Here is a 24377-nt window from a genome sequence, read left to right as displayed (position 1 = left end):
TCCTTTCCAGAAAGTCCCAATCCCCTGGATACATTTTAATGGAATAAATGGCACAGATCATCTAAGCAGTGGGTCCCCATGTGTACCTTACCTGTTCTGTTAGTATTTAGCACAACTAAAGCTCTCATTCCTCCCTAGGTTCCTTCTGGGACTTGGGTTCTACTCCAAGTGCTCCAGAAGCTCTAAAAATATAATTGGGTTCCTGCAGTTCATGGTCAATAAACTTGCTTCCTCTCTTCCGCTGTCTCTCTGGTGTTTGTAATTTATATGGTATGAGAAGAGCTGAGGTCCTCATAGACCATCAGGGGTCACAGGTGCCAACAGGTTGGTGCAGGGCTCTCTGGCGTTTTAGATTCTGGCTGACATTGGGGTGCTGCTCCCTTGCCTGTCGAGCCTATGGATGTATCAAACTTGCATTCTTCCTTCAGAGCAGCGCAGAGCTAACCTGTCACTATCATGTTTTGGGCCCCTTTGACCTTTTGCTATTTTGTTCAAGAGCAGAAGTACACAATTCCGAGTTCCAATCTAGACAGGAGACTAGTGTTGAGAACAGTGCGAGGCAGACCGCCACATTTCTTCTCTGATTCACACTTCTCCAGGTAGGAGTTCCTACCTATCTCATGGGCATAGAGATGAGACTGGGTCCCAGGGCCAATGGTCTGGGTCTCGAGTTCAGGTGGGTTTTTCTCCAGAGGGATAAGGACATGCATACTCATCTCTTCTGCAGTTGAGGCAGTTAGCATGCCTGCCTGTTGTTTGGACGTGAAGGTGACTCTGGCTTCGGTGTGTGCCCAGAGCCCATCAGCTTGCTTTATCATCTTCATCCCCAAGGATCTTAGCACAGGAACTATTTACAGTGGGTCCAAGGAGCCCAGAATGCTCCCTGCCAGCTTTAGATTCTCGTCTCTGTGCCCATTGGGCAGTCCAACTCAGCTGCATTTACACTCTAGTGCCAACTTGAACTTGGCTTCTTCTTTATGATCCAGAGCTTAGCCGTAACATTCTAGACACTCCACTCTTCCCCCGACTCCCACAACATACACACACAACGACCAGCACATTATCGCAGCACTTTTGTTGTCCTTCCCCTTGTAGGTTCTCCTCTGACAGAGCAAATGGTCCAATCTTGTCCTGCCCTCTTTTTGGGTTTGAGGGTGTGATTTGGGTCAGAGCTGGTGGTGCCTGGGGTTTAGTCCTGACTCTGTGCTCAGGCTTGACTCCTGCTTTCTACCAGCCCAGCAGGATGTTCTGGAGATCATACCAAGGGGGATTCAGTTTTCTGCCCTGGCTATCTCCCGGATGCTGGATTGATTTTCCTCAAGTATTAGCTTCATTGTCTGTCTTGTCTGCTTTGAGCAGCCTATTCTATGCTCTGCTCTCTCTTCAGCAATTTAGATGAGTATGTGTCCCGATGGGCTGGAGCGATAGCACAGCAGGTAGGGCGTTTGCCTTGCACACAGCCGACTTAGGTTCAATTCCTCTGTCCCTCTCAAAGAGCCTGGCAAGCTACTGAGAGTATCCCACCCACACAGCAGAGTCTGGCAAGCTCCCCATGGTGTATTCAATATGCCAAAAACAGTAACAAGTCTCACAATGGAGATGTTACTGGTGCCCACTCAAGCAAATCGATGAACAATGGGAGGACAGTGCTACAGTGCTACAGTGTGTCCTGACTTGAAGGAATAAGATAAATCCAAAGAATGTCCACGGAGCAGAAGTAACTTGGACTAAAAGTCAGAACCTCAACTGTGTGGTGTATCTGTGCTTTCCAGTGGTGTAAATTCAGCCAAGTTCCCCTGAGCTCTATGAGCTGTTTTTTCCATATTCTATAGCAGGATGCTTGGAACCATGTTGCAGTGTGCTGATAAGGATGAAGAGAGATCCAAGGTAAAGCAATGTAACATGGGGCCATCTTCTACAGAGTAATATGTAATAGATGGTCCCATAAGGTAATGTGGTAGCATTGCAAACGTTGAATCTATAGGGGTGTGGTATCTGTAGTGACAGTGGGCACAGGGCCAGGGGGAGAGAAAGGACAAGAGGAATTCTGATGGCATTCAGTGCCAAGCGAGATTCCCTGCTACATAAATGGTACACTCAGCTTCATCTGTCTTCTGCAGATGCCAGTCACAAGGACTGGCTTCCTTCCCACAGGCTTCTCAAGTTATGGGTGGGTTTCCCTCTTGTCCCTTCCTCTCCTTCCATCTTGGATATTTTTATGAAACATACACCTCTACAAGGAAGAGAAATTAGGAAAAAGACAGGGGTGGGGCAGATTAGAAGTGACCTCAAGACCGGGGGGTAGAGTCTTAGGCACTTTGGGGGTGGTGAAGGGGCAGTAAATTTGTAGCCAAAAGCAGAACCTTAAACAAGACCTCAACCATGTTACCTCAGCTATAAATTCAAATAGTACCATAAAGATGCTGGTTGAGTCTTTATGTTTATGCTCTTCTGTCATTCAAATGTATCACTTTCTGGCTCTTGACTCAGACTTCTGAGGCTTCTATGACATTTCTACTTTTGCATGTGCTCAATTTTTTCTTAAAAAAACAAATAAACAGAAACCAAACCAAAACAAAACAAAAATCCTTTTTTCCCCCTCTCTGCCTAGCTTAGCCTTACTTCACTTCCTCGTGCCTGACCATGTCGTTTTTATTCCTTCCTTTCCCCCCATCCCCCACCTCTGCCACATCACCTCTGTGCCTGCCCCCTCTCGAGGGACTATCCTGTTGACCTTAATGCTCCAGCTTTCTGAGGACTAGGTATGTCTCTGATTTGCAATGTGCCCTGTATGGCGCTGAGGGGCTCTGTGGTGACTAGAATTTATCCCTAAGAAACCATTTACAGTGAGTCCCTCGGACAAGGAGTTCTGATGACCTAATAGCAGTTAACAGAGTAGTGTACCAGCATCCCCCTGTGTCTTGCTTGTTGACTTTGGGGTCAGAATGGGAGCCAGAATGGGAGCCAGAATGGGATTAGGGGTGGAAAGCTGGTGACCCTGCCATTATTCCCACCAGAGACCTCTCAAGGTTTGCTGCTGGCAAGGTTTGCTAAGGCCATCTGTTGGCAGCCTCTCAATCCAAGCTCACCAGCAATTCCCTTGTGGATTTCCGGTTAGGTGTGGTAAAGACTCTGGTGGATATTCAGAGAAAATGCTAAAGAACTTCATTCAGTGAAGATACAAAGAAGAGAGGTGGCATATCTCTCACACAGAGCTTGTACCAGTGCAGAACAGTTGGGTGCCTCTTCTCTGGAACCTCATGGGTAGAGATAAAAATGAAATGAAATGAAACAAAAGGACCAATTCTGATCTGCTTCCTAAGTTGTCATAAGTGCTTGCTGGGCTCCACGTACTCAATAAGTATCTGTCACATAAATGAAAACAACAACAACAACAACAAATCAAATGGAAGCAATGGCAGATAAAACACGAAGGGAGGTTTTTCCCTGTATAAAGAGCATTTAAACAATCACTCTCAAGGTAGGGCTGAGCTGTTCTTTATTTCCAGATGTCATTGCCTGGCACAAAGCTAAGGAAAAATTGGCACATACACTGCCTGAACCCATGTGCTGCTTGCGCCCATGTGATACCTGAGCATATGTGTCACTTGTATCTCTCCTTCTGAGATATGTACTTTCATGCTTCCATATCTAATGCTGGGGTGTGTGTAGGAGTTCTCTTTGCCTTTGGAGAAGCCTGTGTTTCTCTCTTGAGTGTGTTATTTTCTCTCTCATTTTCTTTCCCCCTTTCCCTTCCTAAAAAAACTCCAAATACAATCTGTTGTTACTTAAAAAAAAGGAAAGCTAAGGAAATGTTGAACTTTTGGTACCAAATTGGACAATGAGGAGATGGATTATTCTGGAAAATAGTGGACTAGCAGACAACTAGTTAAAAGGAGGTTATTAGTAGAGACCTAATGTTTAAGCGGATATAAATTTGCGAGTCCAAGGTTCTATGTTTGAGAGGCAATAGGAGCCAGGAGTGTGACTTCTAGGGCCTCCTGAGAAATTCATTCATCTTAGGAATGGTGTCAAGGGAGCATCTGTCTTCGTTAGCATAGATGGGAAGCTGGCGTCTGCCCTTCTTCAGGGCTTATTGAACAACTGGCTTCTGGATTGTTTGTTTTAGGGGATGGAGGAGGCCATAAAAGCTTCTGAAGCTCTGAGTGTGTCTGAAGATTAAGGAAATTTAAATTTTATTCTAGAGTCTCCTAAGTAATGGACAATCAAGGGAGTTCATTTCAAAGACCTTCAGGAACTTTCAAAAGATGAAAGATCAAAGTTTCGAGTGTGCGTATCTTCTTGTGGAGGAGGGACTCTTACAGGGAGGGGATCCGAGGGAAGGTGCCCTGTATGACGGGGAGGAGCCTGAGAACAGGAACCATAAAGCTCTAATGACCACCAGTCCTAATGAGCTGTACACCCCAAGACACAGGCCCATAGTCCTATGCCTGGTAATTACAAATTACCCATTGTTCCTTCTGAGGCTCCCCTGGTGCTGTCTGTTTGACACACACAGGGAAAGTGTTGATGGTCCAAATCAATTTGGTACATGGTATTTTCATTTTCATTCAGTTCAAGATGCTTTAAATCAGCAATAATCGTGCCTCGAATAAACGTATTTGCCACTGTGTAAAGCTGTTCAAGGTATTTTCTCATTTGATTTATTTTTTGGCTCATGGGTTATTAAAAAGTAGAATTTTCCTTTCAAATATCACCATACCTTTGGAATTCTGGTCTTTGGCTTTATGGTTCTCCCTGACATGGATCCAAGAACTTTTGGTCTCTTTTCTACCCTTTTGTTTTGTCTTGTCGGGGAATCAATTCCAGAGATGACACTTGGTGGACTCATCTTTACCTGGAGCCTAGAAAGGGGATGGTCCTGATATCCCAGGCTTCTCACAGGCGGCACATAAGGCAACTTTCCAGAGCTGGCAAACACTGCCTATGATCAGTGCCAACACTAGGAGACTATTTTCCATTTCCTGAACACATTGGTATTAGTTATTTTTCTGTCTGTGGCAGAGGCGTCTCTTGCAGAAACCATCTTTCAAAGTACCTTTAAAATGTTTCCCAGGATGCCCTGCCACAGAGGCAGGGTGGGATGGGGGAATGGGGGGTGGGAGGGAGGGATACTGGGATCCGTGGTGGTGGGAAATGGGCACTGGTGGAAGGATGGGTATTTGATCATTGTTTAATTGAAACCCAAGCACAAAATTTGTAAGTCTACAACTGTACCTCATGGTGTCTCACAAAAAAAAAAGTTTCCTAAGGGCTAGAAAGATAGTACAATGGGTAGGGTGCTTATCTTACCTATGGCCAACCCAGTTTTGATCCCCATCATCCCATATGGTTTCCTGAACACTGTCAGAAGTGATTCCTGAGGTCAGAGCCAGGAGTAAGCCTTGAGCATGGCCAGTATGGCCCCAAAACGGAATGAATCAATGAAAAGGTAAATATATAAAATGTTTTCCAGGGCCAGAAAAAAGTACAGGGGTAGGGCACTTGCCTTTCATATGATCAACCAGAATTCAATCCCTGGTACCACATATAGTCCCCTGAGAACCACTAACAGTGATACTGAGCACAGAATTGGGAGTAAGCCCTGAGCACTGCTGGGTGTATATCTAACACGAAAACCTCAAACCAGCAATCCCCACTCCCCCCTTTCAAAACCACTTCCTGTTCCATGCAGTCTTCTTCTGGTCTCTGAACATAATGTCTCTTTTCTACTTAAAACGTTCAGAGTTCTTTTTGGTGGCTACAATAGCAGGGCTGGAACCCACGCACCACTGGGGAACTGAACCCAGGACCTCACACATGCAGAGCATCTGTGCTACCATTTTGAGTCACCTCCAAGCTCCTTTTCTTTTGTTTAATACCCTCTTTTACTGCCTTTCTCATATCAAGATCATTTACTTTTTACTCCTCTTATTAAAGCCCAGCCCTTCCCTCCAGACAAGGAGTGTCCCACAAACCAGTTGTGATTTTTTCTTTTTCTCCGTGGGCCAGTGGGAGGAGGAGTGTGGCTCAGGCCTTGGAGGGAACATTCCAAGGGAGAACCCAGGAAAAAAACCGAACACCCTGAGGTCATGTTAGGAGCATCTGGGTCTTGTCAGGCTCTGCCAGGATTTACAGAGGGGGACATTCTCAGCCACAGAACATGGGAGCTCCAAGACCTCACTTCCGGTTTCCTCGGACCCTGCGTGGTGGGAAGCCTTCTGGGGGTGTTAAGGCCTCTTTCACAAGCTCGTTAACTCTTTATAGGAGACAAATCACCCAGTAATAGAGTGATTGTATAAGAATTGACATAAATATTAATGAGTAAAATGCCAGTTTCCTTGCACCCACACCCATGAGAAGCCTATATAAGGTCTAGAGAGGGATGCTTTCAACCTTCAGCAGACCCCACTGTGCACAAAGAAGGGGCCTGGCCTTTCTGAACCATGCCTGCTAATAGCTGCCATGCTCTCCTAAGTGGGCAGGTTTCAGAGCCCAAGGAAGCCCCCCTGTGCCTGTCAGCCACGATGGCACATGCCAACAAGGTGCGTGTGGGGTCCACATCCCTGGGAAGACCCAGCTGCTGTGTGCCTGCCAGCTGCCACACGGCCTGCCCCCTGCCAGGGACCTGCAACATCCCTGGAAATATTGGAAGCTGTGGGCCCTATGGTGAAGGTGCCCTGAATGGCCATGAGAAGGTGACTATGCAGTTCCTGAATAACCGCCTGGCCAACTACCTGGAGAAGGTGCGGCAGCTGGAGCGTGAGAACGCGGAGCTGGAGACCAAGATCCAGGAGTGGAGCAAGTGCCACGAGTCGACGATGTGTCCCGACTACCAGAGCTACTTCTGCACCGTGGAGGAGCTCCAGCAGAAGGTGAGGTCTTGTGACTGAAAAGTTATGGCTCTTGAACTGACTCTGGCCTTCTGCTTGTCTTTGTCAAGACATCACATTGATGCATGGACTATGCTCATCGCTCAGTCACCATGGGTTGTTTGAGCTGCTTTAGTGCTGTAAGGGCTGGATCGATGAGCTAGAATGGAGACTCATGGTTTGCAAAACCCCAAATATTTGCCATCCAGTTTTTACTGAAAAATGTCCCTGATGCTTGCAAGCATAGGACCTGGATTGTTGGTAGAAGCAGCCACAGCTGAAATGTGCTTTTGACTAATGAAAGAGAGTCTCTAGCATGGAGGTGAATGGGCAGGTATAGAGACTGAGAGGTAGGATTTGATGCTCCAGGATTCTGAGTTTGTGTTCCTTTCATTTCAAGTCTCCAATCCTTATGTTGTCATTGCAGAAATAGTTACCACTTTGGGAGGCAAGCCAGAATACAGCAGACAGGTTCTGGGCTCCTTTTTGAGGCAGGATTTATTATTATAGGGAGTATCTGAGATCCCTTTTGGTCATCAGTGCAATGCCTCTTCAGAGCCCACATCTTCGTTCTGGGGACAAGATGATCCAGAATGTTGGAATAGGGGCCATGGAAACCTGACTAGCTTTTAGAGAAGAACTTGGTGGGTGGTACTTGGACTCTAATGAGAGGGACTTCTTACAAGTGGGTCCCACCTAGAACTTTCATAGCCAACTACTGCTGTGGCTAGATTCCTACTCTTGTTGATATTAGATTGAGCTTCAGAGCTGGTAAAATATGATCAAACCTATCCTGTGTCAAGTTTGCTGCTTTCTTCCTTGTTTCCTTAGGCCTGTGCCTCCACCCCCGATCAACCATGTCATGCACCCCCATACTCATGGATCTCTTACGCGATTGGGGGTTTGTCTTATCCTAGGGAATGTTCCAGACCATGGAGCTTCCTCCAATCCAGGCCACAGAGGGCTCTGGGAGTGGAATCTCCAAGGCTCCTTTTTTCCCCCAGATCCTGTGCATCAAATCTGAGAACAACAGGCTGGTGGTGCAAATAGACAATGCCAAGTTGGCTGCCGATGACTTCCAGACCAAGTGAGTTGGGGGAAGGATCGTGTGGGGATGAGCCAGAGGCCAAACATGAACTTCCCTTATGGGATGTAGTTGGCACCAGAAGGGAAACAGATTCAGACTGCAAACCACCAGTTTTCATGAGGAGAAGACAGTCTGAAACAGAAGCTCTTATTCTTCACATTTGTTTAGCTGTCATAATTTACAGTGCGATTCAGGCGATATCGTATGCTTGATTCCACCCTAGGAACTGGGTTAGCAGCGTCTTTGGAGGGTGCTGGAGCTCAGGACATGCCCTGTCAGAAGTCATGTGACCTGCCAGAAGTCACGTGACTGGCATAATGACTTCAGAAGGATTCCCATAAAACTCAGCTGCTCCCTCAGCAAGGCTGTTTCCACTGTGCAGCGCCACCTGTTGTGCGCACTTCATTCACCAAATCAGGGGCACAGTCTGAGGCATCATGGGGAGGGTAGAAGGCTCAGGGCAAAAAGTGTCTGTCTTAGAGCACACAGGGGAGTTGTACCTCCCTGATTCTCCCTCAGGCACAGCTGAAGCTTTTGCCAAGAGCTAAAGAAAGCCGGCTTCTTCGCCCACTGCTGGCCCCTTGGTTCTAATCAAAGAACCCATCACAGTTGGGGGCAAGGAGGAGGATGGTCTACTCTAGCCTTGCCTTTGCCCTCAGCCGACCAGGGCATGTGCTGGCCACATGTCCACTCTGATATTCTCAGCAGCCACTTTGGTGCCACCGTGCAGCCTCCTGGGCTCAGCCTAGTGCACAGAAATTGTGAGCTCACAATCATTTGCAGAGGGAAGACCAGAGCGCTAATCTTACTCGGGAGTGCTCTGCCCCCCCCCCCCCCACCCCCGGCCCCTGGCTCTAACACCCTTGCTGGTTCTGTTTCGAGAAGGTATCAGGCGGAGAACTCACTGCACCAGCTGGTGGAGGCTGATGTGTGTGGGCTGCGCCGGGCACTGGATGACCTCACACTCGCCAAGTGCGACCTGGAGGCCCAAGTAGAGTCCCTGAAGGAGGAGCTGCTTTGCCTCAAGAAGAACCACGAGCAGGTGTGTGGCCCTTTGGGTGATAGGGGGTAGACATGTCTAGAGGTGAACCCAGGGTCCTTGGGGTGGGGCCCCTTTTTCTAGCTCAAAACTCTGCAGGATTGGTCTTGGGAGAAATCTCACAAGTCACAAGGGCGAGTTTGATCTTCTGGGGGCACCTGCACCCCACCCACCATCTCTGAAAGCTTCTGAGAGGCTTTAGGCAGTGCAACCTCCTTGGGGAGAGCACTGAGAAGTTGCTGGGGGCAGAAGGGCAGGAAGAGATAAGGCTTTTGGGTGGTGGGCAGCAGAATTCCCCAGGAATCAGGTGTCCTCTTCCTATGCCCACAGGAAGTCCACACTCTGAGGTGCCAGCTAGGGGACAGGCTACACATTGAGGTGGACACGGAACCTGCTGTGGACTTGGCCAGGGTGTTGGCACAGATGCGGTGCCAGTACGAGACCATGGTGGAGACCAACCGCCAGGATGTGGAGCAGTGGTTCCAGGCTCAGGTGAGGCAGGTGCTGCAGGTGATCCCCACCACTTCCTGTGGGCAGGGGTTGATGGTGTTCCTTTGTCATTGTGCTTCAGTCAGAGGGCATCAGCCTGCAGGCCACGTCATGCTCTGAGGAGCTGCAGTGTTGCCAGTCAGAGATCCTGGAGCTGCGCTGCACAGTGAACGCCCTGGAGGTGGAGCTTCAAGCCCAGCATCACCTGGTAAGGCTGGTGCATGTAATAAGTCTGGGGGTTTGCAGTGCTGTACCCACTTCCCTGAGCAGCCCATGGGCTCAACCATGCCTAGCCTCAGCTGACCAGGAACCAGCTCACACCTTGATGTCCTTGCCTTTTCAAGAACTTTCTTATAGCAGTAAAGTAAAGTAAAGTAAAGGCCCTCCCGTTGATCATCGATTTGCTCGAGCGGGCCCAGTAACATCTCCATTGGAGACTTTGTTGTTACTGTGTCTGGCATATCGAATACATCACGCGGAGCTTGCCAGGCTCTGCCGTGCGGGCGAGATACTCTCGGTAGCTTGCCAGGCTCTCCAAGAGGGGCGGAGGAATCGAACTTATAGCAGTAGAGGCCCTATAAAAAGACATTGGCCAGAGGAGAGACTTGAATCTTGTACTAAGGTCTCTGATGAATATCAATAGTTCAGAGATAGTTCGTCCAGCTGGAGGCAGCTTGCAGGAGCTGCATTGTTCTTTGGGACTGGCAGGGTCTTGGGGCTGTCAAGGTCTGGTGAATAGATGGAGGGCAGAGATCCCTGCTTTAAACCTGCCTTTTCCTCTCTCTGCTCTCCCAGAAAGACTGTCTGCAGAACAACCTGTGCGAGGCTGAGGCCCGCTTTGGCATGGAGCTGGCCCAGATACAGTGTCTGATTAGCACCGTGGAGGAGCAGCTGGCTGAGATCCGCAGTGACCTGGAGCGGCAGAACCAGGAGTACCAGGTGCTGCTGGATGTCAAGGCACGGCTGGAGTCAGAGATCGAGACATACCGGAACCTCCTGGAGAGTGAGGACTGCAAGTAGGTGCCCTGATTTTTGTGTCAACGTCAAGTGCAAAGCAGGCATCTGTAGAAATGCCCTAGAAGGGACCAGCCTCGAAGAAAACATCTTTGGGAACAAGTGCACTGTCTCGGCTGATGAGCCACCTGGACTTAGAGGAGAGTGAGTAGGAGACCTTTTAGAGATACATGCTAGGTGCCAGGTTGCAAATCACTTCCATTAGGATTGGCTCCATTGTCTACCTGAGCGTGAGATTCTACACACACGGTGTGTACAAATGTTGCCATAGGATTTGCTGCACTGATGCCTGGCTCTTGGTAGCACTGTGAAAAGGGCTCACTGGATGACCCGATCTTTCAAGCAATAGGGATGGAAGCCAAGTGCTGTCTCACCATGGAGTGTGGCTCTTCCAACCTTCCACACCACCCAGTTCTTTCTGCATATGGGTGGGTAGGGGGCAACATGGGCTTTGCACAGGGCGCCCAGAGCTCTGCCTCAGCTCTGCTGTGGACTCACGTATGTCACAGCCTCCTTTTAGGCCTGGGGGAAGTGGGGCATTAAGGTTGAAAACACCCTTGGTGCCTCCAGCTGTTTGGTGCCATTCATTCTCACCCAGTGTCTCATACTTCTCTCTACAGGTTGCCCTGCAACCCATGTGCCACCTCATCCTCCAGCACGTCCAGGCAGCCCCTGTAACTTGTACCTCCTGCTCTCCCTGGCTCTCTGGGCCTCCCTGGGCTTCCTGTGGGCCAAACCATCATCTCAGTGCTGAGGGGGAAGTATCTCTAGTCTCCTGGGCACCCCTTTCCAGGGCTGCCACCCTGGCTGTTCTTCCTTGGCCAACCTGATGGACAGGAAATCCAGGAGCCCTTCTTTGTCAGTGGGTTGTGCCTCAGATTTGTGCTTGCTCTCCTCAGAGTGTCCTTCCTTTGGCTTCCTGGCCGCTCGGAGATGTGGCAGGTGACCTTGTTTTTATTTTTGTTAATAAATTTCACGTCAGCAGCATTAGGGTCTTTGAGATGGCTGGACTCAGTTCCTCCAGCCTGCTGTTTGGGGGACTCCAAAGAGTGCAAGTGAGCGCAGTTGGGGGGGGGCTTATTGAGCCAACCATGCCCCTAGATGCAGGGGCTGGGGCTCTTTCACTTGAATTAGTTTTGGAAGATGGCAAAGCCAAAGAGGACCACGGTTTCCACGAATGTCCGCAAAACAATGCACCTGAGTGACACTACTCTCAATGCAAGCCAGGGAGCGCAGGCCACATTTATAGAAATTTTAAAGGACAGACATGAGGCAGTCTCACCCCTTTATCTGGAAGGATCCATCAGATCTTGGTGCAAGGAAGAGTTCAGGTCACAAGACATGCCCTGAGAGACTCATCAGATGCCCACAAACAGGGCTTCATGACCCAGCACCCCATAAAAACCCTGCAAAGAGGGAGTGGCTGTTATTCTCAGACTTAAACTCTGGTATCTTTGAACTAGATCCAAGACCCAGACTTGGGGAGCTTGGGAGGTGAAACCAAGGGCATGTGCGGAGGTGGAGGGCAGCTGTGCAGGGCAGAGTGTGGGCTTCTGTCAGACCTGGGGAATCACGGGGACTCGTGGGAAACGCAAATTTTCAAGCCCCACCCCAGAGAGTTCTGCAGAGGCAGCCATTTTTTTGGTTTGTTTTGGGTTGGTTTATGGGCTACACTCTGCAGTGCTTAGGAGTGACCCCTGGTGGTGCTGGGGGACCCTATGCAGTGCTGGGGATAGGCCAGATGGGAGGCTTGGTGGCAAATGCCTATCTCCTATACTATTTTTCTAATCCCAAGCAATCAGGTTTATGGAGACTTCCAGTAGATTTTATGCACACATACCTTTTTCTTGGGTTTTATTTGGTGGTGGTGGTGGTGGTGGGGTATTATATCCAGAGATACTCGGGGGTTACTCCTGGCTCTGCACACAGGGATTACTTCTGTTGGTGCTTGGGGGACCAAATGAGATGCCAGAAATTGAACCCAGGTTGGCCAGCTGCACAGAAGACAAACGCCCTACCCACTGTACTATAGTTCCAGTCCTGCACACACACCTTCAAGAACCACTGGGTTGGGGGTTTATTTGGAGAGTGAGCTCCTGATTGGTTGGAAACTTGGCAGAAGGGGTTGGCCTTACCCTCTCAGGGTGAGGATTCCTTCTCCTTCCATTTTTTTGAAACTCTAAATATGGTCAATAAGTCATTCTTGTTTTGGGTTTCCCAAGAGGTGCTTAGGGGATCCAAGGGCCACTCGAGGTGATTCTTGGCCAGTTAGGTCAGTGGTTCATGCAGGGGACAGACCACATGATGTTGCTCAGGGCTTGTGGTTCTGGAATTATTGGGGTCACCCTGGAAGCTGCATATAAGTCACATGCCTTAACCCCCTGTACTGTCTTCAAGTCTAAAAGTCATCCTTCAGAATAATCAGTATAGAAAAGTCAAAGTCACCCATGAGACTCTGTACAACCACCACCACCTGCCCCATCCCATTCCAGCCTCCGTGGCACGTCCTCTAATTACTGCCCAGCCTGGACTCTTGAGTGTTCAGATTAGCCACGGCAGGGAATGCACATCAGCAGTAAGCCATGTCAGAGCTTTCATGACAGGTAGTGAGCTTGCCATCTCTATGAACATTCAAGCAGGACTTTTACAACCTCTTAGTGAGGATGTTGAGGGGCTACTCCAGGTACCTGGTGTACCTGGTGTTGGATGCAATGGCGATAGAGGGCTTTCTAGCCCCTCAATTCTATGACTCCTTGTGAAGCCACAGGTGTTCAAGGAAAGCCAACACATCCACTCTCTGAGAGGGTTCTGGTATTCCCTCTGAATTAGTCACTTGCTGGCAAGTTTACACAGTTCAGCTGAGGGAGGCTGAGTCCAATTCCTCCTTGGCTGGAGTGACTACATCTCTGACCACCCCCCAGTGGAGAGAACTTTGTCCCCATACCTGGAGGCTGTGCTACTAATCACCATCACATCAGTCTCCCACCTGCTGACCCCTCTCGATACAGATAGGATTGATAGACCTGGGAGACATCAGGAGACTAATCATAGAACCTTATGGAAGGATCAAGACTGACCCCCATCCATTCCCCTTCGTGGCTCCTCTGCTCTTCCCCAAGTGACAGAGTGACTCCAGTAGAAAAGCACAGTCTAGATCACCTGACCCAAACACCTTTGCCTCCTCCTTTGTACTTAAATAACTTCTTTTATCCAACAAGTTCAAAGTTGTCTAACCAAATTAACCCATTTCTTCTTGCGCCACGTCAGAGTAGGCAACGCCGCTCTTCCCTTTCAAGGGTAGGCAAAGGGGTGAGTCAGTCAGTGGTTGAGGATTCTGTGGGTGACACGGAGTGAGTCAGTGGGGCCCCCAGGGTGACTGACCTGTGTTTCTGGAGTTCACATCCAAAGCCCTGGCTGTCGTTTATAATTAAAAAGATTAGCTTTGATGAGACGATATTTGTGTGTGTGTGTGTGTGCGTGTGTGTGCGCGTGCGCGCACATGTGTGTGCGCATCTGTTTATGCATGTGTGAAGTGGTTTGGGCTCCTGGGAAACAGGTGCTGGGTAGACTGGGTCATTATGCTTGGGAGAGGTTTGGGGATCCCCTGGAAACAGAAATCTCCCTATGACGATCACCACCATTAAGCCAGCCTCATCCTCGTCACAGACATTGCTGTCATTAAAGCTTGTGTCGTGGAGCTTTGACTCTGAGTCAGGCACTGAACTAAGTTCTCCACCAGGCAAACTATGTCTAAATAGGCCAGTGTTACCGCAGATGAGGAACCAAGTCTCAGAGGGGTTAAGCGACTTGCCCTGCATCACACAGCTCGAGGTGAAGCTTGGCTGCAGATTCAGGCAGCCTGTCTCTGGGAATCCTGCTCATTCATGACCACTTAGGTCAGGCCTCAGATTGTGCCTGCAATGGGACAGAATCCTAATTACCCACCATTTCCACTGGAGAGTGTGTTTATGTGATGGTTAGAGAATCCAGGCCTGGAAGGCCATTGGAAGGAGTGAAAGTTCTCAGCATCAACAACTAGCCTGAGGACTTCAGCAATTTGCATGTCTGGAACCTACCAAGGAAGGCCAATCTCTCTGGTGCCATAACAAAGCCCATTACCCCAGTGCCCCTGATGCCTCTTCACTGCTACACTGTTCACAAATGGGGAGTGGGGAATTCCATCTGTGTGAGCTATTCCACTGGGGATCCCCTTCCCTAAGCACTGAGAGCAGGGAACAGATTTCCCCAGTACCTACTCTGCAGCTGAAGCTGAAGCAGAGAACATCCTTCACCTCCAGGGTCTCCCCTAGTCCAAACTCTTCTCTTTCCAGCCAGCCCCAACCTCTAGTGCTTCTAGGGAGGGATGCGGGGTGAGACCTGCATGTTCAGATCCATTCCCCTAGACTGGGGCAGGGACCTGGGTGGGGGATATTTGACCACACAGATGCATTTGAGTTCGGGGACTCTCCCTGGTGTGGATATCCTAGTGATTCCCACCTAGGCAAAGTCCATCTTCCTAATTACATTCACAGCCTCTGCAGCCAAGGCCCTCCTCACCCCAGCCAGGCTTCTGTCTTCCTCCTGCCTGGTATTGGAACTTCAGAACTCGAGTTTCAGTCATTCACATTAATCTGTGAGAGCCTGTACCTGGGGGTCGGCTCTCCCACACGTCCCCTTGCTTGATTCTCAGTCCTTCCTCGTTCCTCCACCACCGATTGTCTTAGCACCGACTCTTCCTGACTTTCTGCACCATTCCCCTGGCAGCCTCCTTCACTTGCTCTTATTTACTTATAACTTATTTACTGGAGGGGAGAGGGCTCAGGGACTGGAGACAGAACTTTGCCCCCATCCCTGTCTGTGGGCGCCAAAGCAACAGGAGACAAATATCCAAACAACTAATTACCAACCCCCCTGGGAGGGCAGCTTCTCAGAGGATTAAGATTTCGATGAAATCAGTGGTTTGCTGCCTACCTCTGACTCACCTAAAGCCAGCAGTCACCCATCTACGTCCTGGGAGATTCAGGTAAAGACCGTTCTGAAATGGTCCCATCTCTCACCTCCTGGATTAGGAGCATGCGTGGGGGACACATGGCCTGGCAGGAGTTTGGGGCAGGAAAAGACATGAGCAGAAGTGGAGGTGGGGAAAGAAGACATGAGGAGGTGAAGCACCCCGTGATATCACCCATGTTGGGGTCGGTGTGTCAAGGAGGGTAGAGGTTTTGGAGAAAACAAGGACCTTCTTGGCTCATTCCCCAACTCTAGCACCCCATTTTCTAGCCCTGGGGCTCCACAAGACATCTGATAGACAAACAGCAGCTACCCTCAAGTCCCTCCACCCTCTGTGAGTCCGCCCACCCCCACAGCTTTCTATCAAAGTTCTAGGCAATCATCACCCATAGGCACCTCACATCTTTCAACAACTCCTTTCCTTCTCATTATTTTTGTTATTTTTGGCACCTGTGCTTCCCTGAATTGCCCATGACAAGATCACCTGCTACTGGAACTAGGATTCTCCAGTTTCAGTTTACTCTCATGCCCAGTCGGGGAGATGAGTAAAATGGAGCTAGCCGTAGAATGTGGGTTTGGATGGGCAACCAGCCACAGAGTGTGGGTTTCACGGGCCCTTGACTTATTTGCTTTCTCTCAGAAAGAATCACATCCACAAATGAGATCAGGACCCAGGGAGACCTGTTCCTCGCCCCTTGCTGCCTGTGCCCTTCACTGCTCACCTCAGCAGAGCGTTTCCTCCTGTTTCTAGCCCGGTGGTGAATCCCTGAGTGCCGCAGGGGTGGGCATGCACTTACCTGCCTGGTGCCTGGTCCGCTGTCTCCATCCTTGATTCTCAGCTGCAGCATTATCTGTGGCCAGCCAGGCAGGAGGAAAGGAATCTTCATGGGTCCTGATGACTCCCAGGTTCCTCTTCTTTGCTGCACCTCTCCCCGGTGGTTGTTGACTGACTGGAGGCTGGAGCTGGGACTCTGGGGATCCTTTGTCTTCACTTCCAGAGTCATGCAGAATGGGGAGCAGAATTTCCACTCTTGGACGGAGCACAGTCAGGGGGATAGTCAGCCAAGCAACCCTCAGACATGCCAGCATCAGGCTAGATGGTGGTGGAGAGGCTCAGGCTTGGTTTGCTGGGAGCAGTGTCACCACTTTCTTGGGTCCTGGGGCTGTGGATCTCTTCTGAGCAACTCTGTTGACTCTCCCAGGATACTTAGCCAAAGACCACCATCCACACAGGGGTTCCGGCTGCCCTAGCCATCTGTTTTGCCCCCTCCAGGCTTTCTTATTTGAAGACTGGCTAGTTTCTGCTTAATGCCGAGGATGCACATGGTTTCCTCCTTGTCTTATCTCTTCATGTTCTTCTCTCTCTTTGCAAATGCCTCTCTTCTGCTTCCAGCTCTCTGCTCTTCTCCCTTGTCACCAGTAGTGCAGGATAATTCAGTGTCTACTTTTTGGAGGCCCCACAGTCTGTGCATTTTTCTGCACTTAGACCTTCTCCTTGGGCTACAGTTTCCCTGCGGCCATGCTAGTAGGTCAGAGCGGAGAATTTGGAGAAGGCTGTCTGCTGGCTTCAAGCCCATACTCCTGGGCAAATCTCCCATGTGGAAGGAAGGTGGGGGGATGAGGAGCAGCTCATTGCTGGAAGGCTGGGACATGGGAGCAGGCCTAGCAGCAAGTGCTCCTCATCCAGCTCGCAGACCCTCTGTTTGCTCCAGGCCCTGGTAGAGGAAGAAAGAAACTTCCCTGACAGCCAGCCTTGAGTCTTCCTCTGCAGCCTTTGTGATCCAGCCTCCAGACCAACTTAGTCTTTCCTCTTTAATTGCTTTGGAGGAAAACAAAGAAAATTTGGTTTTACTGTCCTGAGGTGGGACTTTTCATCTGAATGGCATTATAATAAGCGGTGATCATGGCCTTGGAGGTGGCAGATGAAGGACCATGATCGGCGACTCTGGCTGAGTCCTGCCATGAAAGCGCGAGGTGGGGGGGTGAAGGACTCCAATGAGTTGTCAATAAAACTATGGCTCTGGCCAGCAGCCAAACCCACAGGCGAGGCTGGGGTGCTGCTCCCTGAGGTGCAGGGGAGACCAGTGGTGCCTATAATTAAGGCACTTTTATATATTCAGGACCAGGGCCACCCCATTCCTTAGACCTTCTGGTGTCTTCTTGTACCTCTCGCATCAACCCCAAATGACTCCCAGAATCTTGCAATCTTCCCCACCACGCTCTGTCTCAGCATTTTCTTTCTTGGTGCAGAGGTTCTGGTATTCAATTATATGACCATGGAGCCTCACCAGTACCATTAAAAAATGTTTTTTTTCTATACATGATAGTACTCAGGGTCTGCTCCCTGCTCCATGCTTTGGGTCTGTTCCTGGGGAACAGCTCAGGGGGGTTGGGAGCTACTGGAACCTGGGGCTCCTGCCTACAGAGCAGGCACTGAACTGTCTCTTCAGCCCCCTAGGATCTTTGATCTTCATTTTGAGACAGGTTACATGGACCCCATTTGGGTGGAGGTGGGATACCAGGAGGGGCTCTGTGGCCCCTCTTGCTGGTATGTCCATGTAGCTGTAAGAAGTGGACAAAATGTTATAAAATTTAATTGGAAACTTTGAATTATTTTTTTTGTGTGTGTGATGTTAAGGATCAGAAAGAGGGCCTCACACATCTGAGGCATGTTCTCTTCCAGTGAACTACCTCCTCGGTCCCCTGAAATGACATGGAAATATTATGGAATATAAAGTCAATTCATGGGGAATCTTAAGATCAAAAGCCAAGGTTTCCCATTGGAGGAGGTCTCTGTGGCTTGTTTCCTGCTTTTCCCAGTTTCCTTTACTGTTCTGCTGTGCTGGACGCCTTGGTGGAGAAGTTTGATGAGAGGTCACTTGTTCCTTTCTGTCATACCTGCTTTCAGATACTCTTCCATGGTTCAAATGCAGGTAGGTGGACATTTTAGCATATATATATACATATGTATATATATATTTCTTAACTTTTATTCCAATTTAATATATTTTTAATATCTTAATTTAATTTTTAAATATATCTATGCTAAATAGAAATTTTAGTTTACAGTCTTTTTCTTTCAACATTTGAATGTATCATCATATGTTATGCTAAGTATATGCTAATATATATTTCATTGAATCACCATGAGATAGACAGTTACATTGTCTGTTTTTTAAAGGCCTCTTATTTTTGTGAAACAAGATAGTTTTTAATGACAACTTATTATAAAGAAGTGAGGAGAGACAAAGAGAAGTATGTGTTCAAGAGAGAACATGAAGACACACAAATGAATCTTAGAATTCAGCAGCTCGATGCAGAGATGCCTCTGGACTTCGTAATAGGCCACTTCCACTGGGCTACTCCAGACGGGAACAGATGTTGTCCCTCCGCCTGTCCCCTAGGAATCCCGGCAGCCGCTGTCTTCCAGAGCTCAAAGAAAAGCCCAGGTACATGAGAGCAGTAATGGCAAATGCCAGGCCTCACGGGATAGGAGAGGATCCGGTCCTTCTCATCCTCCATCCTGATGGGACCCTGAGATGATGCCCACAAACTGCCTCTGGCTACTTATTAAGCTCCTCAATGGCCATGACCCCAGAGACACACAAACGAATCTTGGAACAGAACAGCTCGCTGCAGAGATCTCTCCAGACCCTAATTACTAAAATTTTAGAATTCCAGGACCAAGAGCGGCCACACAACATCATATGCTGTTCATAAAAAGCAATACAAAACAAATTGTCTAACATTGTCTTTTCAGAAGGTTTGAGTAGGGGCGGGAAAATTCCAAATAATAATGGTGGGACTGGTGTTGAACTATTGAATGTAGAAAGTAGAGAGAGAATATTGTAGAAATTGTCTGCCACACAGGCAGCGTAAGGGTTGTATGGGGTGGGGGCTACTGGGGATTTTGGTGGTGGAAAATGTGCACTGGTGAAGGGATAGGTGTTTGATCATTGTATGACCAAAACGCAAACATGAAAGCTTTGTAACTGTGTCTCATGGCGATTCAAAAAAAGGAATAAAAAATGAGAGAGAGAAAGAGAGAGAGAGAGAGAGAGAGAGAGAGAGAGAGAGAGAGAGAGAGAGAGAGAGAGAACACGGATTTCTCCAGAGTGGAAATTAGCAAGCAAAGAAACATTGAGACAAGTGACATCCAGGTTCAAGGGGGGGCATGTGTGAAAGCCCTCTTTTCCATCTTTTCCATCTGAACCTTCCTTGTTCTCAAACCAATGGTTAGAGCCCCTACTTGAAGTGCTCCTCAGAAATCCTTGCTCAGGGGTTGCTCATGGCAATGCTCAGGACACATGTGTTATCAGGGATTGTCCTGGGCTCAGTGGCATGTAAATCATACCCCTGTACCTTCTCTCCAGTCCCTGCTCTGCAATCTTTTCAGTGGTGCCAAACAGTCAGCACACAGCAGCTGATCAGCCTTCTGCACTTCCAGCATGGGATCCTTCTGTCCACGCTGATGGAACAAGTCCATGTTGCCACTCAGCTCAACTTCTTCCTTGAGCCAGTGCCAGCCCTTCCCTAGAAACGCCAGGTGGGCCCACAGGAGAGTCTGATTATGGGTTTGCCAGATCACATGACCCAGAAGAATGTCATTGGATGGACCAACTCCCAGTTAACAAGGGCTGATATTTGGGTGAGAGCTGTGGCCTCTTTGAAGGGCTACCACAAAACTCAGGTTTCATGGGTGTAGAGCCTGAAGAGGAGTCCTGACTTAGCAAGAAGCCCAAGTAAAGAATTTTATGGGACATGGAACTCTTCTGAGGGAGGCAAATAACAGACTGAGGAGAAGGGCATTTGAACCCCAGTGAAGAAGTAAAAAGAAAAGAGACATTACGAAGTCGGTCCACACCCTCCACAGAGTGGGTATAAAGGTTCCCCAAGAGGCAGGAGAGCCACAGCTCTGTGGCTTGGAGAACTCGGTCTCTGTCTTCAGCCGGGCTCCTTGCTTCCTGCTTGCACCATGCCTTACAACTGCTGCCTGCCCAACCTGAGCTGCCGCTCCAGCTGCTCCTCCCGGCCCTGTGTGGCCCCCAGCTGCCATGGCTGCACACTGCCCGGAGCCTGCAACATCCCCGCCAACATCGGCAGCTGTGGCTGGTTCTGCGAGGGCTCATTCAACAGCAGCGAGAAGGAGACCATGCAGTTCCTGAACGACCGCCTGGCCAGCTACCTGGAGAAGGTGCGGCAGCTGGAGCGGGAGAATGCAGAGCTGGAGTGTCGCATCCAGGAGCGGTGCCAGCAGCAGGAGCCCTACGTGTGCCCCAACTACCAGTCCTACTTCCGCACCATCGAGGAACTGCAGCAGAAGGTGAGGGGGCTTCTCTTCCCCTCTGGACTCTCAAGATAGTTCTTGAAGTCTCCTTCAAGAAGCAAATGATTCCATCTCATTTGAGTTCTCACATTCCCTCTCACTCCCTAGATCCTGTGCACCAAATCGGAGAATGCCAGGCTGGTGGTGCAGATTGACAATGCCAAGTTGGCTGCAGACGACTTCCGAACCAAGTGAGTTGCGTGAGATTGGCACTAGTGTCCATACCTGAGCTCTGTTCCATGGCTAGTTTTAAAAAAATAACTAAAAAGAATTTCCCTTGCTATTTTTTTGCACGAGCTCACCCTGTTGTTCCCAAAGTAGTGTGGTCTGCCATGGATTGGGGCCAGCCCACAAGTGTAGAAAGGTTGAAAACTGTTGGTATATCACCTTGGTTATTACTTCTGGTCTGTGCACCACTCTGCAGGCCCAGTCTGGGTCTGCAGGAGTTGAAAGGTGAAGGAGAGTGCTGTAAAGGATTCTGCAACGAATTGCGGGGTGGGAGGACCAAGAAAATGAATCATAAAATTCAAATTCTGCCTCCATGTTTTGCTCATTGTAGAAAGCGAACAGACAAGGTGAGGCGTAGTTATGCTCTCAGTCCCTAAGGTTTGCCAGTCATTGCTTTGACCCTGCTGGCTGACAGGTATGAGACAGAGCTAGGCCTGCGGCAGCTGGTAGAATCGGATATGAACAGCCTGCGTCGCATCTTGGACGAGCTGACCCTGTGCAAGTCTGACCTGGAGGCCCAGGTGGAGTCCCTGAAGGAGGAGCTTTTGTGCCTCAAGAGCAACCATGAGCAGGTGAGCCCCGAAATTAGAGCTGAGGACCCCTTGTCCCACCTGGGGTGGGAATAATAAAAAAAGTGTCAGGATTAGGAGTATGAGATTATGAGATTAAGTTTTGTGAATTTTCATGAAGAACACCCAAACTCCATAAAGCAAGAAAAAAAAAAATAGAGGGCTGGAATCCACCCCCATTTCCACACAGACTGTGTGCATTCTCCCCACACTGCAGAGGCCCAGGTGGCAGCTCCAGAGTGCAGCCATGAGCTTGGCATTGGTTTCTGGGTGCTGCAACTGACCTCAGTGTAGGCTGAACTCATGCCATGAAGTCACCCCTGAAGTCAAAGGCCCCCAAACCCACCTAGTGAATCTGAGTCTCAAAGACCTTATGTAGAGTGATGGAATCTCTCTCTATCTCCTGAGGGGGCTGGTGAGGGGTACGTGGGTGGGTGGTGTTAAGGACATGGCCCTCATGCAGGTGATTTTCTTGCTTGTGGATTCATCAACTGAAACTGTGGGTCCACTTTCTTGGGTCATGAGGTCATCTGTGGCTCATATGCCAACTGAAAAAGATGGGCGTATATGCCATCTTTCAGTGGTGGTTAGGAAAATTCTTGGGGGCCTTTTCTGAAGGCAAATGCCAAGGCACAGTCTCAGTGCACAGGAGCACAGGTCACAAGGAGCACAGAGAACTTGACTTAAATGGTTACCCCAGCATCCCTGAAAGTTTCTTTGTTGAGAACACTGACTACCAGAGCTTCAGCAAGGAGAGTTGTCTCCATTCCCTCTGCATTATGAGGGTTACGTGTGGTGTTTCTGCTTCTACAGGAAGTCAACACGCTGCGCTGCCAGATCGGAGACCGCCTCAATGTTGAGGTGGACGCTGCCCCCACTGTGGACCTGAACCGCGTGCTCAACGAGACCCGCTGCCAGTATGAGGCCCTGGTGGAGACCAACCGTAGGGACGTAGAGGAGTGGTTCACTACCCAGGTGGGCACCTCAGCTTGGGGACATGCAGGATTAGATGCCCCTGGGGACTCTGAAGATGGGGTCTGACCCGGTCTTCTTCCCTTTGCTCTTGCAGACTGAGGAGTTGAACAAACAGGTGGTGTCTAGCTCAGAGCAGCTGCAGACGTGTCAGGCAGAGATCATCGAGCTGAGACGCACCGTCAATGCTCTGGAGATTGAGCTGCAGGCCCAGCACAACCTGGTGGGTGTGGCTGAGTCCTCCTGGGGAGAAACGAGGTCTGGGATAGGAGTTATTGGTGGGCCCTTTAAAGGGTCCACGGGGTTTTTTCCGGGTAGCTGAGAGAGCCTCCCTGTCTTCCCCACCATAGAGGGACTCCCTGGAGAACACGCTGACTGAGACAGAGGCCCGCTACAGCTCGCAGCTGGGCCAGGTGCAGTGCATGATCACCAATGTGGAGTCACAGCTGGCTGAGATCCGCAGTGACCTGGAGCGGCAGAACCAGGAGTATCAGGTGCTGCTGGACGTGCGGGCCCGGCTGGAGTGTGAGATCGACACGTACCGAGGCCTGCTGGAGAGTGAAGATTGCAAGTGAGTGTCTGCAGCAGGTGTTTGGGGAAGCTGTGTGTAGCGCCTACCTCCCCCTCGGGAGACAGGGATGACTGCAAGTTTCGGAGGGGAGATTATGCTTCTGCACCAGACATGCTCCAGCAGATCCCAGAAACTGGCATCAATCATTACCAAGACCGCCACCACTGTTAGATGTTCAAGCTGAAGTTGTACGGCCAGTTCTTTGCTTTCCCCAGGGATAGTGTGGATATGAGAGCCATGATCTGTTTGGTGTTTCTAACCTTGGGTTGTGTAGGTGATGCATTACCACACTTTTACCAAGCCTTGCAGTTACCCCCAGGCTGGCGGCATCAGGCCCTGTTCTGCTGGGGAATAACAGGGCTGCAGAAAAATGAAGAGACTTGCCCCAAGTCACCTGCTAGGATGGGTAGTGTTGGGAGTTGAAGCTGAGTTTGAGTTTTAGCATTTCTGGACAACCCTCCCCCACCCCCACCCCCACCCCCACCCCGTCACTGGGATAGTGAGTTTGGTGATCTTGGGAACTTTCTTGTTTGTTTTAGATCAGATCAAGTTTCAATAGGCTTATTTCTTGGGAGTGTCTCTGTTATATGTTAACTCCAACCTTCTCTCCATTCCCTTTGCCTCCTTTCTTTCTCCAGGCTTCCCTGTAACCCCTGTGCCACCACCAACGCCTGCAGCAAGTCCATCGGGCCCTGCGTCCCAACTGCCTGCACGCCCTGTGTGCCCCGGCCTCGCTGTGGCCCCTGTAACCCCTGCATGCGCTAGACCCCAGGGAAGGTTGGAGGAGCAAGGAGGCAGGGCCCAGAGATCCAGAGCCTTTACAGGGACCCGTTTCCCTCCCTCCAAAGTGCCTGAAAATCCAGTTCGCATGGCCGGGGCAGTCAAGAAACTCCCCCCCTGACTCCAGAGCATTCCCTGTCCCCACTCATTCTCCCTGAACACTCCCACTCCCCGTATGTACTTCACCAGGGCTGGTCCTTCTGAACTTGCCATGGAATGCTCCCCAGGGCCAGGGGCCCTCTCCTTTAACCTCCTAATAAATGTGGTTTCCCTGGCAAGGCAGATGCCTTTCTCATTGCTATTCATTTGTCTTACTACGCCCATCACTGTAAAAAACACGCTGTAAAAAGCCACTTGAAAGTCAGGCCACAGCATGGTCCAGCCCATTCCTCCAGGAGCCCTTCCATGCCTGGAGGGCAGAGA

General features: G+C 49.7%; 2 protein-coding genes across 2 annotated transcripts; both read left to right on the top strand.

Moving 5' to 3' along the window:
• Positions 1-6446: 6446 nt before the first annotated feature.
• LOC130035081 (keratin, type I cuticular Ha8-like) lies at positions 6447-11179 on the top strand. Its single transcript, XM_056126561.1, has 7 exons — positions 6447-6875; positions 7877-7959; positions 8845-9001; positions 9329-9490; positions 9570-9695; positions 10283-10503; positions 11122-11179. Exons 1-7 carry the CDS (start codon positions 6447-6449, stop codon positions 11177-11179), a joined length of 1236 nt encoding a protein of 411 aa, XP_055982536.1.
• A 9301-nt stretch (positions 11180-20480) lies between these two features.
• On the top strand, positions 20481-23939 carry LOC130036196 (keratin, type I cuticular Ha3-I). The gene is made up of 7 exons (XM_056128196.1): positions 20481-20831; positions 20943-21025; positions 21478-21634; positions 22445-22606; positions 22701-22826; positions 22954-23174; positions 23813-23939. The coding sequence occupies exons 1-7, from the start codon at positions 20484-20486 to the stop codon at positions 23937-23939; spliced, it is 1224 nt and encodes a 407-aa protein (XP_055984171.1). The 5' UTR covers positions 20481-20483.
• Positions 23940-24377: the final 438 nt, after the last annotated feature.

Source organism: Sorex fumeus, unplaced genomic scaffold, assembly GCF_029834395.1.
Source record: "Sorex fumeus unplaced genomic scaffold, SorFum_2.1 ptg000063l, whole genome shotgun sequence".
Classification (NCBI taxonomy): domain Eukaryota; kingdom Metazoa; phylum Chordata; class Mammalia; order Eulipotyphla; family Soricidae; genus Sorex; species Sorex fumeus.
Note: the sequence above shows the minus strand (reverse complement) of the source record. Positions and strands in the feature narration are given on the sequence as shown.